The 15,229-nt window shown below is 51.6% G+C and overlaps 1 protein-coding gene across 1 annotated transcript in view; it reads right to left on the bottom strand.

Annotated features, from left to right (window-relative positions):
* Positions 1-2,633: 2,633 nt before the first annotated feature.
* The window catches only part of DENND2A (DENN/MADD domain containing 2A), a 36,703-nt gene continuing 24,107 nt past the window's right edge, over positions 2,634-15,229 (bottom strand). Inside the window, exons 14-19 of the mRNA XM_010075882.1 lie at positions 8,688-8,865; positions 7,830-7,871; positions 6,324-6,441; positions 5,446-5,685; positions 4,279-4,365; positions 2,634-3,356 (exon numbers count right to left, since the gene is read on the bottom strand). Of these exons, the coding sequence (XP_010074184.1) occupies positions 3,325-3,356; positions 4,279-4,365; positions 5,446-5,685; positions 6,324-6,441; positions 7,830-7,871; positions 8,688-8,865 (697 nt within the window). The 3' untranslated portion in view covers positions 2,634-3,324. The remainder of the gene's footprint in view (positions 3,357-4,278; positions 4,366-5,445; positions 5,686-6,323; positions 6,442-7,829; positions 7,872-8,687; positions 8,866-15,229) is intronic.

Raw genomic sequence — 15,229 nt, 5'->3', positions numbered from 1 at the left:
CGTGGCTCTCACAGGCATCCCAGTGCCACAGAGCTGCTCCCGTTGGTGTGCATGAGCTGCTTAATTAACCAGGGACCAACAGGGAGCAGAGATAGCGGCTTTTAACATTTAACCATGCAGAGCAAGTGTCGCAGTTCTCCAGTACCGCTTGGGATACCCATACTGCTCCCAGACTGGCCTCTTGCCTTAGCAAGTTTGTCTACCCCCACATGCACACAGTCACAGAGTAGAAACTCATCCAAGGCTGCTAAACACACACACACCAGCTTTGCTGCAGGAAACCTTCAGCTGTGGGACATACAGTAGGCAAGTAAAATCTTCTGGGTATATATAGCTTGTGTGTGTAAGGTTTATAGTATATAGGGTGTACCCGGTATATGTGCTCTGTTCATACAGTCTTCTCTGGGCATCTGCTGGTGGCAGCCTCCACAGGAGGGCACATGGACCTGTGGTCAGACCCAGCACAGCCAGTCTGTGTCTTTTCTTTGCAGGTGGATTCCTCCAAAGCATCTAAAGCCTCGAGGGATGCAGGGTCCTGCTCATCCCGGAGCAACATGGCTTGATGTAAAGCTGCAGAAGCTGTCCTGCAGCTGGAGACCAATGCTCTCTGTCTGAGTTTCATTTAAAATCCTTAATGACACAGCTGTAAATGTTTTTTTCATTGCACTTGTTATGTTGCTATTTCTTAACACCTACCCTTGGGTTTTGTGTGCTATGTAGGCTTGAGTCCCACTTTCCTGAGAGCTGCCAATGAAAGCACTGAGTGGCCACAGAGCCCCACGCTGGCAGAGGCCATGTGGAGCCCCCAAATGAGACAAATGGGGGTATTTCACAACCCATTTTAATTTGAGCTATTCAGATGTTGCAGTAAAAGCTGCCAGTATCTCAGCATGCTCCCACGCAAGTTCCAGCTGAGCTAAGGGACCTGTGAGCATCGGGCATCCCGGGAAACCCTCCCAGCTCCTTACCATGGCTCTTGCCATGGAAGGCAAAGGCCCATGCTGTTGAAAATGCCACTTCAGAAGGGGAACGTGGAGCCACCAGACACAGGCTTGGTGACAGGGGACCACACAGGACACCTGCTTCTGGAGGCCTGAGCTGAGCCACAAGATCAGCTTCACTCAGCACCCCACAAAGCTTTGCAGGCATCCTGGCCCCCTTTGCATGTGTGGGTGCATTCCAGCTTTGCAAGACCCCATTTTGCTACCATTAAAAACATCTTTAAAAATAGAACCAAACCACAGCATTTGAGTCACCTTGAACTCCACCACAGTCTCCTTTGGTGGGCCACCACCATCTCCTGTGTCAGACTAGGGTTTAAGAAGTGCCAATTTTGCTCAGCACACCCAAGGTGCAGCCCCCCACACCTCCTACCTGGTCACTCCTGCGGGAGCCTGACTCCTGCCAGGGGGAGATAAATGCTGCTGGCTTCTCTGACCCCCCTCTATCGCTGCCTCAGCTGTCCCCACACACGGGTTGGGGAGTGCGGAGATGCAGGTACTGCCTGCCCCCTGCCCTGGAGGTCATCTGGGACAACCACCTGCTCAAGCATGGCCACCTAGAGCCATTTCCCAACTTATCTGGTCCCCAGATAGTGGCACATGTCAGAGACATAACAAGCCCCAATACACTGGGAGCCAGTGAAGCACCATCTTCTCCAAGCGCTCACCCCTCCACCTCTGCACCCACCCAGCTGCCCGCTCCTGTCACCACCCATCACAGCTCATTTCTTCTGTCCTGAAACACAGCAAAGGAAGAGGCTGCCACTGTAGGAAACTTCAGAATTGCAGCCTTCAAAAGATTGGACGCACCACTTCCCCTCTGTTACCAAGCAGAGGTGAGCTCCTCTGAACCCCACTGATGGTCACCAAGGCCCTCTCAGCCCGGAAAGCCCACTGACCACAAGGACACCCGGACTCTTTTTCAAACCCTCTGTCAGCCCTCTGTAGCCCAGCATGGCACAGCTGCCCACAGTGAGAGGTACCGCACGCAGCTCTCACCCTGCAACCCCCCAGGAGCTGTGAAGAGATTTCCCTTTGGGCCACAGCAGAACTGCCTTCTGTCTTCTTCTTCAAAAAGCAGAGGAGACCTAAGGATACTCCAGCTGCTCTTGACTCTGCCCTCACAAGTGGTTCAAGGGAAACAGCTTTTGCACTAGTTGGAAAAGAGTCCTCAACCCCCTCCAGCCTCCACGTGCCTGCCCTGACACCTCCCCACCTCTCCTCCTCACCAAAACAGACAGAAGAGAGGCAAGCAGGAGGGGGGCAATGGCAGGTCCTACCTCCACCCCAACAGGGAGCAAAGGAGGCAGCAGCAGGCACATTCCCTTTGCCTGCTTCCTACCGCACTGCCCAGCAGCAACACTTGGGATGGGAGAGGAGAGCCTGTCTGATCTTCAGGAAGCGGGTCTCCCAGGTGAGACCCTGCAGGTGAGCCCCACTTCAGGCTCCCCCTGCAAGCGGCCAGGTGAGGGAATGAGGCCACCTGGGCTGCAAGGCTCACGGGGAAGCCAAGGACTTGGCCTGGCTGAGGGCTCAGCAGCTGGACATCCTCTCCGGCTCACACTTGGTGCTGGGTGGGCTGGTGGGCAGACACAGCTTGTCCTCCTCCCCAAAACACCAAGGGTTTGCACACCTTTTACACCACTTGCTTTTAATTACACTGCATAAGGAAAGGCCTCTCCTGATGCCAGGACCCCCTAGCACAGCCACCCGGGGAGCTGGCTGGCCCATCAAGTCCTCAGTAGGTTTAGTGGTTCCCCCTCACCCTTTTCCCTTGCTTAGAAGCTCCTCCTGGTCAGTCCACATCACCCCTGTAGCCCCCAGTGTCCTCGCTTTGCAGAGACCTATTTCCGTACATCTCTGTTCCTCCCCTTCTGTGTGCCTGAGCTTTGCCTGCTCAGTCCCCTGGGAGTTCAGCTTTGGCCTCTTGCAGCACCAGGCAGAGAGGAGGCAGGGCAAGAGTCATCGGTTAGTAATTGTTCTAACCCCAATATAAATAGAAAAATACAACAAAACAAAGAATTGACTAGCTAAGAAATCCAGTCTGCTGGGATGCCTGCAACGTGCTAGTGCAGAGTTCAGAGAGTGCTTGGTCCAGTGCATGGTACTGTAGATAGCCAGAAACCCGTCCCGGCAGCCCTGCAGCCATCAAATCTTCCTGCGGCACCACACGTCTGTGCGAGCACGTCCTGGCCGTGGTCACATCACCCAAGGCTGTTGGCTCCTGGGAGCAGGCTAAATGGGAATGGTTGATAAGAGTCTGATTTATTGCTGTTAAATGGTAAAGCCATTCTCTTCTGTGGAATGAGGATGTGCTTCGCTCTTACTTTTTGTGGAGAAATTTCATTTTACTACCTGGAGAGATGGAGAAAGAAAAATAGACTCCCAATAAGTGACAGGCAAAACAAGCGTCATTCCTTACCACCACTGTCCGAGCAAGCCCATGCAGAGAATCACCCATGCTGCCAGGCCTGGGTCCTTATCCACAGCCACTTGCCCTGCAAAGCTGGAAGCAGGTGCCTTCAGAGCAGGCCACAGCTCTGGCCACCCCCTAGGAGCAGCGCTGCAGACTGAGACTCTGCAAGCCCCCAGACACACCCTCCAGAGCCCATTTACCCAGCGTCCTGGAAGGTGAATGTATTACTAAGCTCACCTGGGCAGAGTGTGTGTGGGTAAGAGGCAGGGTACACCAGCCCCACAGACACTGCTGCTCTTTAATGGTCAAGAAAAGACAAGAGGGACAAGGACGCAATCTGAACAGAAGATCAAACTCTCTTAGCTGTGGTGTCCAATGGCTTATCAAGGACTTCTAACCTCAGTCTGGAGCTCTTGTCTAGCTCCCCTTACAGTGAGTTCAACCTCAGGATACTCCTGGGCAATTCTCACTGCCTAAGGGTAAACATGAAGGCAGCGAAGACTGTGTCAGTTCTCCCATCAGGACCTGCATCCACCACCCCCAAGTCACTGGTTGCTCCACTGCCTCCTCAGACCTGCCCGTCTCCTTTGGAAGACACAGACACAGCTCGTGACCCAATCACTGGATCTCCACCAGCCTCCAGACAAGTGACAGATCAGGGGGCAGAGCCAACAGCTCACCAGAGCAGTGACACACAGCCAGGCACCGATCACTCAAGGCTCAGAGCACTGCTCTGCAGGAAGCCCCACACAGTCACTAGAAGAGCCCTGCCACCCTTTGACAGCTTCTCTGGTGACAAACATGAAGGCAACAAGAAGCCCAAGCCTCCTGAGAAAGACAAGGGTTTTGCTGGTTCCTTACCTAGGCCTTTCAGGAACCTATTGACTCCACTCTGCTCCCCACTGGGAAGTGTTTCTAGGTACTCCTGAGCCCGTACCTCAAACAAACCTGCAGAAAGAAAGAAAGAAGTCAACAACGTCTATTTTGCTTCTCTATAAATAAAAGCAAGAATGTCCACCTGAAAGCATATTGTCCCAGCTTACCAATAAACTACTGCACATGAGAGGGGACAACTCACCCCAGCTCCTCCACCACCTGAGCCCAGATCTGGGAAAGGAGCTTTGGTCCACCTCCTCCCTCCCCACTGCAAGGCTGACTGAGCTTTTATACCTCACATAGGGAGAGACCAAACCTCTGTTCATTCTGCTATGAACTCGACCAAGTCCAGAGAGTGAGATCATCTGGGGAATTGTCACACAGGATTTACCACACTGCAAAACCTCTTTTATTCAGCCACTTATTCAAGTGTCCACTGCTCATTAGTGCTTAGGAGGAAGCTGCTAAGCCAGCACTGAGCTGCAGCAGGGATGAGAAACTTCATCTGCCAGTACAGCCCTCGGGACTGTGGGACAACAGGAGTGAAACAACAGAAGCAGCTTTGGGAAGGACATGAGCATCCATATTTTCTACTATCCAAAACAGCATAACCAATCCAGCCAGTTCTTCCTGTAGACATGGGAAGAGGACATAAGGGACTGCAAGAATGAAGGTCATTCCAGCAGTGTACCCCTTCTGTGGTCCTGATGGGAATTCAACATGGAACAGAAGAGGCACACACATGGAGGATAGTGTTTATGTCCCTTACTGCAGCAGTGAAGGGTGCCTGTAACCCCAACCTCAACAAGAAACTACCAGATCACGCACAAAAAGCCCCTGTTCTCCAGCAGCTGGTGCCCATGCACTGTGCAAACACCACACTCCTGTGAGGTGATGTTCCCCTTTGGGAAGATAGGAAACAGAGACAAAAAATTCCCAAGTAACTTCCTGAAGGCCATGCAGGGGTGTCAGAATAAACCATGAGCCTGCCCTAGCGCTTCCCTATCCACTTCCCTCCCAGTGTCACTGCAGACACTGCAGCCTCCAACCATGGTGCTGGAGATGGAGCTGACAGCTGGTGAGCATCTCTCAGCTCTTGCAGGAGCAACAGCATAGTTTCCACAACAGCAGGGCCCAGGCAGAGCCCCTCACCTCTGACCCCCTGCTTCCGCAGCTCCCGCTCCTGAATGAAGCCCCCAAACATCTGTGTCTCCATGAAGACCTCCAGGAAGCGTCGGAGGCTTTTGGAGGAGACAGACTTGCGGAAAGCCTCGCGCTGCAGGGTCCGTTCCTCTCGCTCGGTGGCAGTCAGAAAGAGGGAGTAGTGGCCCACAATCTCCACAAAGAAACGGACAAAGGCCTCGGACACCACCTCATTCAAAGGGCTGGTCTCTAAGGTGAAAACAAAGAGGCAGTGGTCAGGACAGTGCAGTAGGACATGCTAGGAAAAGCTCTGGGTACAAACTCCCCAGCATTTTCAGAACCAGGCTGAGCAGAAAAAGCTGCTTGAGAGAGACAGCGCCCTGGGCAGTGCTTGCCATGGAAGAGGACCAGGCTGCTACTACTTTGAAAGCCATCAAGCTTTGTCTTGGCTCCCCTGCAACCAGGAAATGCCCATACTGCCCTCCAAAGAGGTGTCTCAGCCCAGTTGCCTGTGAGCCACACAGCCACCTCCAAGACGGCAGCTCTGCAGGTGGACTGTCCCCCAGAGAAGCCTGCATCACTCACATGGTCAGCAGAAGAGAGAGGCCTGTGGGACCCCCCTTGCCCCGAAAGGAGTACAGGTGTTGCCTGGAGCTGCAAGGGAAGGACGGACAGAGCCAGGAAGGGATAAGTCCTGTTTCTCTTCACACAAAGAGAATTGTCCCCGGCGCAATGGAATATTTAATACAGCTTAAACTGAAATCATCACCTACCTCCAATTTCCGTGGTGTTAAATTCAATACAAGCCTAGTTCTCCCCTAAGAAGCAACAGGAGAAAAAGGAGCAGGAAGAGATGCAGTTTTAAGCTGAAAGGCACTGTGCTTTACCCTGCTTGCCATTGACAGGGCCCTCCTCCTTGTCACTCGCCAGCTCGTTCCTCTGCTCCAAGATGTGCTCTAGGGCAGCCTGCAGCTTGCGGGGCAGGATGGAGTCCTCATCTTCCATCTGCAAAACAGAGCCACCTCCTCAGGACCCGAGGCGAGGGCACAGCAGGCCCCTGCCCTTCTCTGCACCAGCTCCTATCCCGTCCCCAGCACAGCAGGGGGAGCACTGAAAATGAATTGTAAGGAGAGGAAGTGGGAGAGCTCGTAATGTACTTGGCAAGTTCCCAGCACCTCCCAGTACAGGACTATCAAGAAGCATGAGAGGAAAGAGAAAAGGGGTGCCTTGTCCCAAATTCCCCTATTCTCAAAGAGTATCAGGTGTCCAGAGAATATCAGGTGTCCAATCTGAGAGGCTACCAGGCAGCGCTCACCTGTGGTCCCACTGTCTGTCTGCCTGCAAGCACTGGCACCACCACAAAGAGGACGCATCCGAACAATGCTGGCATGCGGCCAGGTGAGCACAAGCCCTGGCTCAGCTCTGCTCAGGCACCAACTGTGTCATGGAGAGTGTTACAGAGGCATAATGAGTTCCTGTAGACGAAGGAATTGCTGCTGACTGTGTGCGAGCTCTTATCAGCCCTGGCTGAAACAGCATGATACCGCTTAAACCTCCAAAGGAGAGGTGCAAGGTAAAGCATATCCCTGCAGCTACAGCAGCTAGCAAATGAGAACTGCACCGAAGGAGTGGCCTTCACACACCTTACTCCTTGCAGCAGGAGGTGTACTTGAGCCATCCTACCCATGGGACCGGAGGCACGGCAGAGATCTATGCAGGCAGCACTGCTCAGTGATCTGCTGAAGAGCTCAGGGGCAAAACTAGCTTCCCAGGCCAGAAGCAAGCATGTTCACTCATCTGTCCTCTTCCCTTCAATATCCTGTCCTCCTCTCCACAACAAACAGAAGTAAAAATCAGCAGGCAATCTCGTCTGCAGAGCAACTACTCTGTTCCTGTTTGCCAGCTTCCTACTTGTGACCCACCTAGTGCAAGGAGTCAGGAATCACAACTCCTTGGGCAGGAAGGGATTTGAAGAAAACATCAAGGCTCCCTTCCCCGCTCAGGGCTGGGTATGCAATAGGAGAAGGACTGACTGACACAGGCTGGAAGAACCCCCATTGTTCCCCAGTAGACAGTGCTAAGCTGAAGCTTTCTAGCTCTGCCCTCAGCCTTATGGGATGCCACTTAGGGACCCTCAAGTGCCACCGTTTCCCCTCTTAAAAAAAAAGAGAGAAAGAATGCACAATCATTCAGTCCTCAACAGCTGTGGTTTGAGACTGTTGTACTACAGATGCGCACAGCAAAACCTATAACAGTGCCAACCACAAATCCTGCCTCAGTTTGTGTGGGGAGTAAGCAATGCAGCCAGCCACGCAGACCAGCAAACACAGGTGAAGATACGGTCTGGTGGAAGAAGGGACAGAAGGTGAAGGATACGAAATAGCTCTGCTCACCTGTCTCAGAAACCGGTTATTTACAAGGTCAACAACGAGGACCTAAGAACAAGAGAGCAAGAATAAAAAGAGGAAGTCATTATTTCCATCACTGGAGTTTATCCTTAATCTGTAACTGCTCTGGAGGAAACACTGGCCCTGCCCTGGCTCCTCCTACCCACCACTGCAGCTGGAGCAGGCACCCAGTGTGAGCCAAGAGCCGAGCCCTTGTTGCGGCTTTCTAACTACATCGCCGCAAACCGCAGAACAGCTTGGGCAGCAGGAGGCTGTGCTCCAAGCCCAGCTCACTGCTCCTCACCCCCACGCTGGAGTCTGAGCTCCATCTTTTCTCCCTGTGCGCTGCACCACTGTCCCCTGGGTGGACATGGAGGGAAATGCCTCCCTGGCCACATTCAGCCTTGCTGAGCTCACCCTTGTGCACGGTGAATCTGGTTCTTAATTATTTGTTGCATTTATTAGGCACCTGTGTTAATTAGAGGGGCAGCTATCCCGGCCCATTTTTAGCGATCACACTTGAAGCCTGGCAGGCTTTACGCTTAGCCCCTAAACAGCGCTATGCAGAAACCAACACAAATTTTAACAAAATCATCTCTGACCTGCAGCAGCCCCGCGGTGGGAGATCCCAGCCCCCTGCCTTCCCAAGTTGCAGACAAGGGGGCGTGCAGACCTCTGCCTCCCGGGGGGGACATCTGCCTCCTCCCTCACCCCATGCTCTCAGGAGCCAGAGGACGAGAGCTCGGCTCCTTCAGCTGTCAGCTGCCGAGTCAGACTCTCAAGTGCAGCCTTTCTGGCACAAAAGATAACTCAGCCGACTGGAAGCAAGCGAGAGCACAGCCGCGGTGTGGGTGCACAGCTCACCTCCTCCACGGGGAGCTCCTTCAGGCGGGGCAGGGAGCTGGAGAGCAGGCCGATGAGGAAGGGGGTGGGCGAGCACACGATGTCGATCATGGAAGGCGGCAGCACAGGGATGTAGGTGTGCTGCCAGGTGAAGGGGTACAGCAGGGCCACCGTGGCATGGCAACACTTGGAGAGAGTGCTGGAAGACGAAACACAACCAAGGGCAATGGCTGGTCAGTCAGGAGATCAGTGGTGCTTCCTAGAAATTGGGGCTCTTTCAATTGCTCCCTTTATTTACTAGGGGCTTTCTAAGATTTCTGACCCCATTTTTCAGCTTCAGGAGTAATGACTTGAGCCCAGGTTATCCTGGCCCACGTGCATGGGGTAAGAGATGGGTCCCACTGAATCCAGCATCTGCTCCTCCAGTGTCCTGATGGGAAACATCAGACAGGCACGGGGTCTTCCATACCACTGCCTTTCATTACAGAAATGAGTTTATTCTCTCACATCATGCCGCTATGGCTGTTCCCATGGAAAAGCCACAGATCTGAACACACGGGGCTATACTGTCCAGCACAGACAGTGCACAGCTGTGGGGTACAGGAGACGGCTCCATCACTACAGCAGCTATCTGTTGGGCTGCACTGTGGCCCACTCACCTGCTGACCATACTCTCGGCCTCCCCAGTACAGCTGGACAGCCTTCTTGGACCCCCTGGCAAAGCCCTGGGCACAACCTGCAGTCACAAGGTCCCCAAGTGTTCCTGCAGGTTGTCCCAGCCACGGTCCAGCCCTGCCCCTTGGCTTGCTACCTGTGCAGCACATATGCTTTGCCTTTGGGCAACCCTTAGCAGGAGTACTCGTGCACCAACAGCATGCTTTTCTATTGGTCCCAGTCACACCTAGCTCCTAGCAGCCATGCTAGAGCACAGGGAACAGAGAAAGGCAGCGGTCTCTAGCCAAGGCTATCCAGGCACCCTGCAGCCTGTGGAGCCTGCCAAGGCTGCTCAGAACCATGGAAAAGTGAAATCCCAGGAGGGGAGCACATGGCTGGCTTTTGTAGGAAGCTGCCCACAGCTCATGGGACCGCAGCCTTCCCTCTTCAAATGCCACCAGTGGTTCGGCTGTTAGTGTCTTTGCCGACAACTTCCAAGAGGGTCCGTCCAGAAATCCCACCAGCTCTCTATCAGGAGGCAGGCAGGCTCTGCAGTCGGAGCAGAGCTCGCTGCAGGGCATCACTGACTCATCCATTCTGGGTCTGGAAGCATTTGTATGAGTCAAGGGAGGGGGAAGGTTTGCCACTATAAACCCTGTGTATAACGTCATTTTGTTTTACTAGCATTCAGGTCTTGAAAGGCTGGAAGAGGAGAGGGAGACTGGCGTGGCCTGGAGGAGTCACGCCGTGGAGGAAAGGCGCCCAGCTGGCTCCTGTTAAACTCCACGGAGGAATTTACACTCAGCAACCCGGATCTGGCAGTTTATTTCTGACTAGAGAGGGAAGGGGTTGGATGGGTGTGGACTCGACCTCGATCTGAAAAGCAAAGCCTGCTTCCCCACCACTCCCCAGCTAAGTCTGGTGGATTTGATCTCTGTGCTGTAATGCCAACATGCACTGAGCAGAGTGTGGTGGCTGGGCTACAGCTGGCTGCCTTCATCAGGTAAGTTCAGTTCAGCAGAACACCACTGTGGTTGTTGGGACAACAGTGGGACCGTATGCACGAATCAGGCAGTAAACATCATTAAACACATGATGCTTTTTGGAGATAAGTAAATCCCAGGGGAGAGGCTGGAATATGATTAATGTGAGAATTTTATCTGGGACTGCAACACGTAGGGAATGGGCACTTGTGAGGGATGCCTGGGATGTGTGTGCACTGAGAAAGTCTCTTCACAATATGGGGACAGTTTCCTCTCCCTGCACTCCCAGAGGCTTGCCTTTTCTTAAGGGGATACTCTATAAAAACAGAGGAGTGCCCTTCAAAGGCTGTGTCACAGACTGGTAGCTTTAAGCTTTTAAATGGGAAAAACCCCTCAGTTCCACATCCTTGTTTAAGAGGTGTTAGAGTATCCCCCTCCCTTCTCCATAGTCATTCCTGGTGTGGCTGCCCCTCTGTCGCTGCTCTTGAGCTGTGCCTGCCCTCATCAGCAAGCCCACGTCTTGCTGTGTCTACCACACATAATGAATCTGAGAGATACAAAATAAAAACAATGGGAAAACACAGAGCTAGTAAAAAACAGGATTTTTTTTTAAAAAAAACCAAGCCACCCAGAAAAAATGTGGGAAGAATATCAGAGCAGATTACTTTGAAAGGAACTGCAACAAGTTAATGTGGCATCTCAGAAGTGCACTCCAAGTTAATGAGATCCTTTAAAAACTGCCTCCTGAGGCTGTGCTACTTGTACACCCGTACATTTCAGGCCACGGTAGCATATGCAAAAGCAGGGGCTTCTCTTCCCCTCCCTTACTGCAAAACATATTTTCTGCTCCTCAATTTCTGACTCATAATAGCCCCAGTAACAACAACAGCAGCATCATGGTGAAAGCTGAAAAAACTCCTCCCTTCATCACTTGTGTGCAGCACTGTGGCATTGCTCTTAGACAATCAGCCCTGGACTTCCTCTTCTTTGAGGAGAGGTTGAAGGTGGAAGTGTTAGAAGTTTAATCTTTGTCACAAATCCTCAATCTTGAAGGCACATCCAACTTTCTGGCCTAAAGGTGGGAACAGCCTTCATAGGCAGCCCTTGAAGGGAAATTATCTCTGTGATTCCAGGTAGCTCCACAGAGGAACAGCGAGCAGCTGAAGTACATGGTTATTTATGGCATGGTGAGACATTACGGCATGCTGTCTCCTCCTATATTTATGGTGGGTTGTTCTTCCCTCAACCCTGCTCTGAAATCCCAGCAAGTACACATGGTACGTGAGAGATTAAGTGGGAGGAAAGATGGCTGAGGTCCAGTCACAGACAGAGCTGTGTAAGTCTTGAAATTGTATGTACCATGCAGTGGGAATTAAAAAAGAAAGCTTTCCCTTCCACCTTCCCATCTGTGAATGCCTCATCCCCTCCAGGATAAATCCTAGTGATATCTGCTCTGAAGCATTTCTCACTGTGGAAGACATTTGCAGGGCACAAGACTGAGAGGGTTGAGGTCTGTGAGCCTCCTTTGAGGGCAGAGCAGTTCAGAGATGCACACAGGGGGCATAACATTGAGGTGTCTCCTCTGCATGTGATTCAGTCAGACTCGCTCTGGAGATAAGTCTTAGGGAGCTGCAGCTTGCCAGGAGCCCAGCAGAACCTCTGTCCGTCGGAATGACTCAGGGCTAAGTTCCCTCCTGCAGCACTGCAACAAAGTACGAAGGGACTGCTGATTCACACCACGGCTACTGAGCCTTGCAAAAGAATCCAGCATGATTAATTCCTTTTATGTCATCTGTGTGACTGTGTGCTCTTCAGCCAGCAGCAGGGGAAGGGGCACCACCATCACCCAGCCTCTGTAAGGAACTGCTTCAGGCTGGACCCACCCCAGGCCAGGGCTGAGCCAATCGGCACCTCTATGCATAACATATTTAAGAGGGAGCACAGAACAACGTTGGCGCGGCCCCAGGCAGGGTGGGCTGGTCCGGCCGTCCAGCCGCCTGCTCGGCTTCTGCGAACCGACCTGTCGTAGCCCAAGCCTCCACCATGTCTTGCCCAGGAGTCCGTTTTCCCGTGGGCCGATGAAGGTCTGCGGCGGAGAAGAGAAGAAAGATGCTGAAAGAGATGGCCATGCAGGTACTGAGTTGGAACCATGAAAGAGAATGCTCTCAGCTTTTCCCCAGCCACGTGGTGAAGAGCCGTGGAGGACCCCACGCAGGATCTACTGTAGCCCTGTTTGGAATTGAGAAGCAGCCGTGGAGGACCTCATGCTGGAACTAGAAGTTTTTGGGGGACTGTAGCCCTGTTGGAAAAGGACTCCCCTAAACATGAGAAAGGGGCTCCACGTGGCAGCCGGGAAAGACTGTGAGGAGGAAGGAGCGGCGGACTGACTGCACCCCCCACTCCCTGCCCCCCTGTGCCGCTGCGGGGGGAGAAGGTACAGAACAAAGCCTTTGGGCTTTGGAAAGAAGGGAGGGGTGGGGGAGAAGTGCCTTTTTAAGATGTGGTTTCTCTCTTTCAATATCTTGCTTCTTGTTGTAATAGTTAATAAATTCGGTTGTTTTCTTGTTCTTCCCAAGTCGTGTCGGTTTCTTGCCCGTGACCCTAAGCAGCGAGTGAAACCCTCCCTGTCCCTGCCTCAGCCCACCAGGTGTTTATCAAAAACTGTCCCCGTGGCTTTATAAACCACGACACACTCTCAAAGCAGTATTTCAGTGTCAGTCAGCACTTTGAGGGCTCTTATAACAAACAGGCAGCCAATGCCTTTGGGTTACTAGAGCCAGTGTCCCTCCTGAAATCCTGATATCCCGGGACGTACGCACCATAACTGTGATGACAACTGCTGCCATTGGAATAATACTGAACCCAGGTGTTCTGTTTTGCTTGGTGCACCCCAGATGCCACCAGGAATGAAGAGATCTACCCAATGTGACTGCAGCATGCTCTGGGGAGTGCCATGCACTACCCTCAGCTCACAGAAGTTCAATGCCAGTTGTTCAAATGGGACACAGACACCACTTTTTAAGGCTTTTTCGTTTCCACAGCTAATCCTTAAAATACTGCAGGTCTTTAAAGTACACTTTCAAGATACTGAGCACATTTTCATGGGTTTGTTCAGCCTCCTGTAGGGAACATGGCTGAGCTGCATGTCTGATGACACTTGCACAGGAGCCTGCAGGAGAGAGCTATTGCTAGTATAGAGGCTAAAAAGTATTTATGTACGCAAAGAACCATGTAAGATTGCTCCCTAAAGGGCTGATTCGGATATAGACTGACACACAGATCCATCTGGCTGAGCACTCCCTTGGTCAGAACAATGATATTACACCAATTTGTGACAGCTGTTTGCTTGAACATCAGGCCTTCCCACCACACAGCACCCTATACAAAAAACCAACCACACAGCAGTCTATGCAGCTGCTGCTTCTTGGTAGTCACCTTGCACAGAGGCGGCCAATAGAGAATCTGCACACAACAGCTGCAACTACATAGAAACTCTTCTTCCTTTCCAGGCAGAACTTGCTCCAAGGCTAGCTTGACTTGCTCTAAAAAGACACCCTGACAATGTGCAGCAGCTTCTAAGGAAGGATACTGGCAGCTCAGATCGGTTACTTTCCTCCCAAACGTCAGACTGAGTACAGAGCTTCCAGCTTTCTGATGAAAAGGCAAGTACCCATGATAAAAAGTCCTCCAAGCTGAATCCTGCTTTGGGTTTAGGATACTTCATGATTTCTGAAAAACACTACTGAATCAATCAGCCTTCTGGAGTTTAATGCCAGGAAGCCTTTTGCTCCCTACATGAACCAAACTGATGAAAATCTGCTGGCATTTGGCAATTTAACATGGTTTGATTACATGGCTTTTTTCTTTTCCTTTTTATAAGCTCTGCTAGAGTAGGATTCATTTTACAAACACCTTGGATTTCTGACACTGTCTCACATCTGGATTTACTTATGATGCATCACAGATCTGGTTTACAACATTTAACAGGCGCAGGAGCTTCCAAACTTTGCCCCGTGACTTTGCGCAGTATCTTTGCGCAGTATTGCTGCAAATCTCGCCAGGACGATGCCAGGGTTGACCAGCTGTGGAGAACATCACTGCCTCCCACTGACTTGGTAGGTTACTGCAGGTGAAGAAGCGAGTGCTAACATGCTCTGAAGAAACGCTATTATCTGACACCCGAACTTCATCCTCTAGTTTCTTTGTTTCCCTAACCACAATACAAAAAGAAGAAATCTGGGAGGCTGGGATTCGCAGTCCCAGATCAGACTGTTTTAGTAGCACATGGAAAAGGCTTATTTTTGATGATTAATTACCTTTTACTGTGGATGGCCACACTTAAAGTTTCTAATTCTTTCAGATGTGCCTTTGATAACAACAACCACTTTGTGTTGTTGACACAGCTGTGGTTTCTGGCAGCGACAGAGGCAATTGCTCGAGCTGGTCAGATCCACAACAGGCTTTTGAGGAGATCTGGAAAAAGGGTGCCTTGATTTTAAGCCTCGTTAGTTTTCCTCGTTTAAAAAGCCCTCTCAATCTAACATATCTTCCCCGTAGGCCAGTATGAACTACCCAGCTCTAGGTACCTTGTGAAATCAGGCCACTTTTATTTGGAAGATGCTTTCTAAACGGTTGCTCTGCAGTGCCTTGAACTGTGTTCCAGGCAGCTTCACTTGGAAACAAAAGCAGTTCTTGTGCTGCAGTGCCTAACCCATGCCACGGCTTCCACTGCCCCAGGACCAAAGTTTACGGTGCAGGAGTGAACAAAAGCTAGGGAATACTACACAGACTAGCATAGTTCTAACAAAGTAGTTTTCCTGGGTTGCGAGGCAATATACACTCCAACTTCCATGGTGATAGAGGGGGAAAAAAACCCCACACCAACTAAAAACTAATAAACCAAATTCTTTCCTTTTCCGCTGCCAA

This window comes from Pterocles gutturalis, unplaced genomic scaffold (assembly GCF_000699245.1).
Source record: "Pterocles gutturalis isolate BGI_N339 unplaced genomic scaffold, ASM69924v1 scaffold1778, whole genome shotgun sequence".
NCBI lineage: Eukaryota > Metazoa > Chordata > Aves > Pterocliformes > Pteroclidae > Pterocles > Pterocles gutturalis.
Note: the sequence above shows the minus strand (reverse complement) of the source record. Positions and strands in the feature narration are given on the sequence as shown.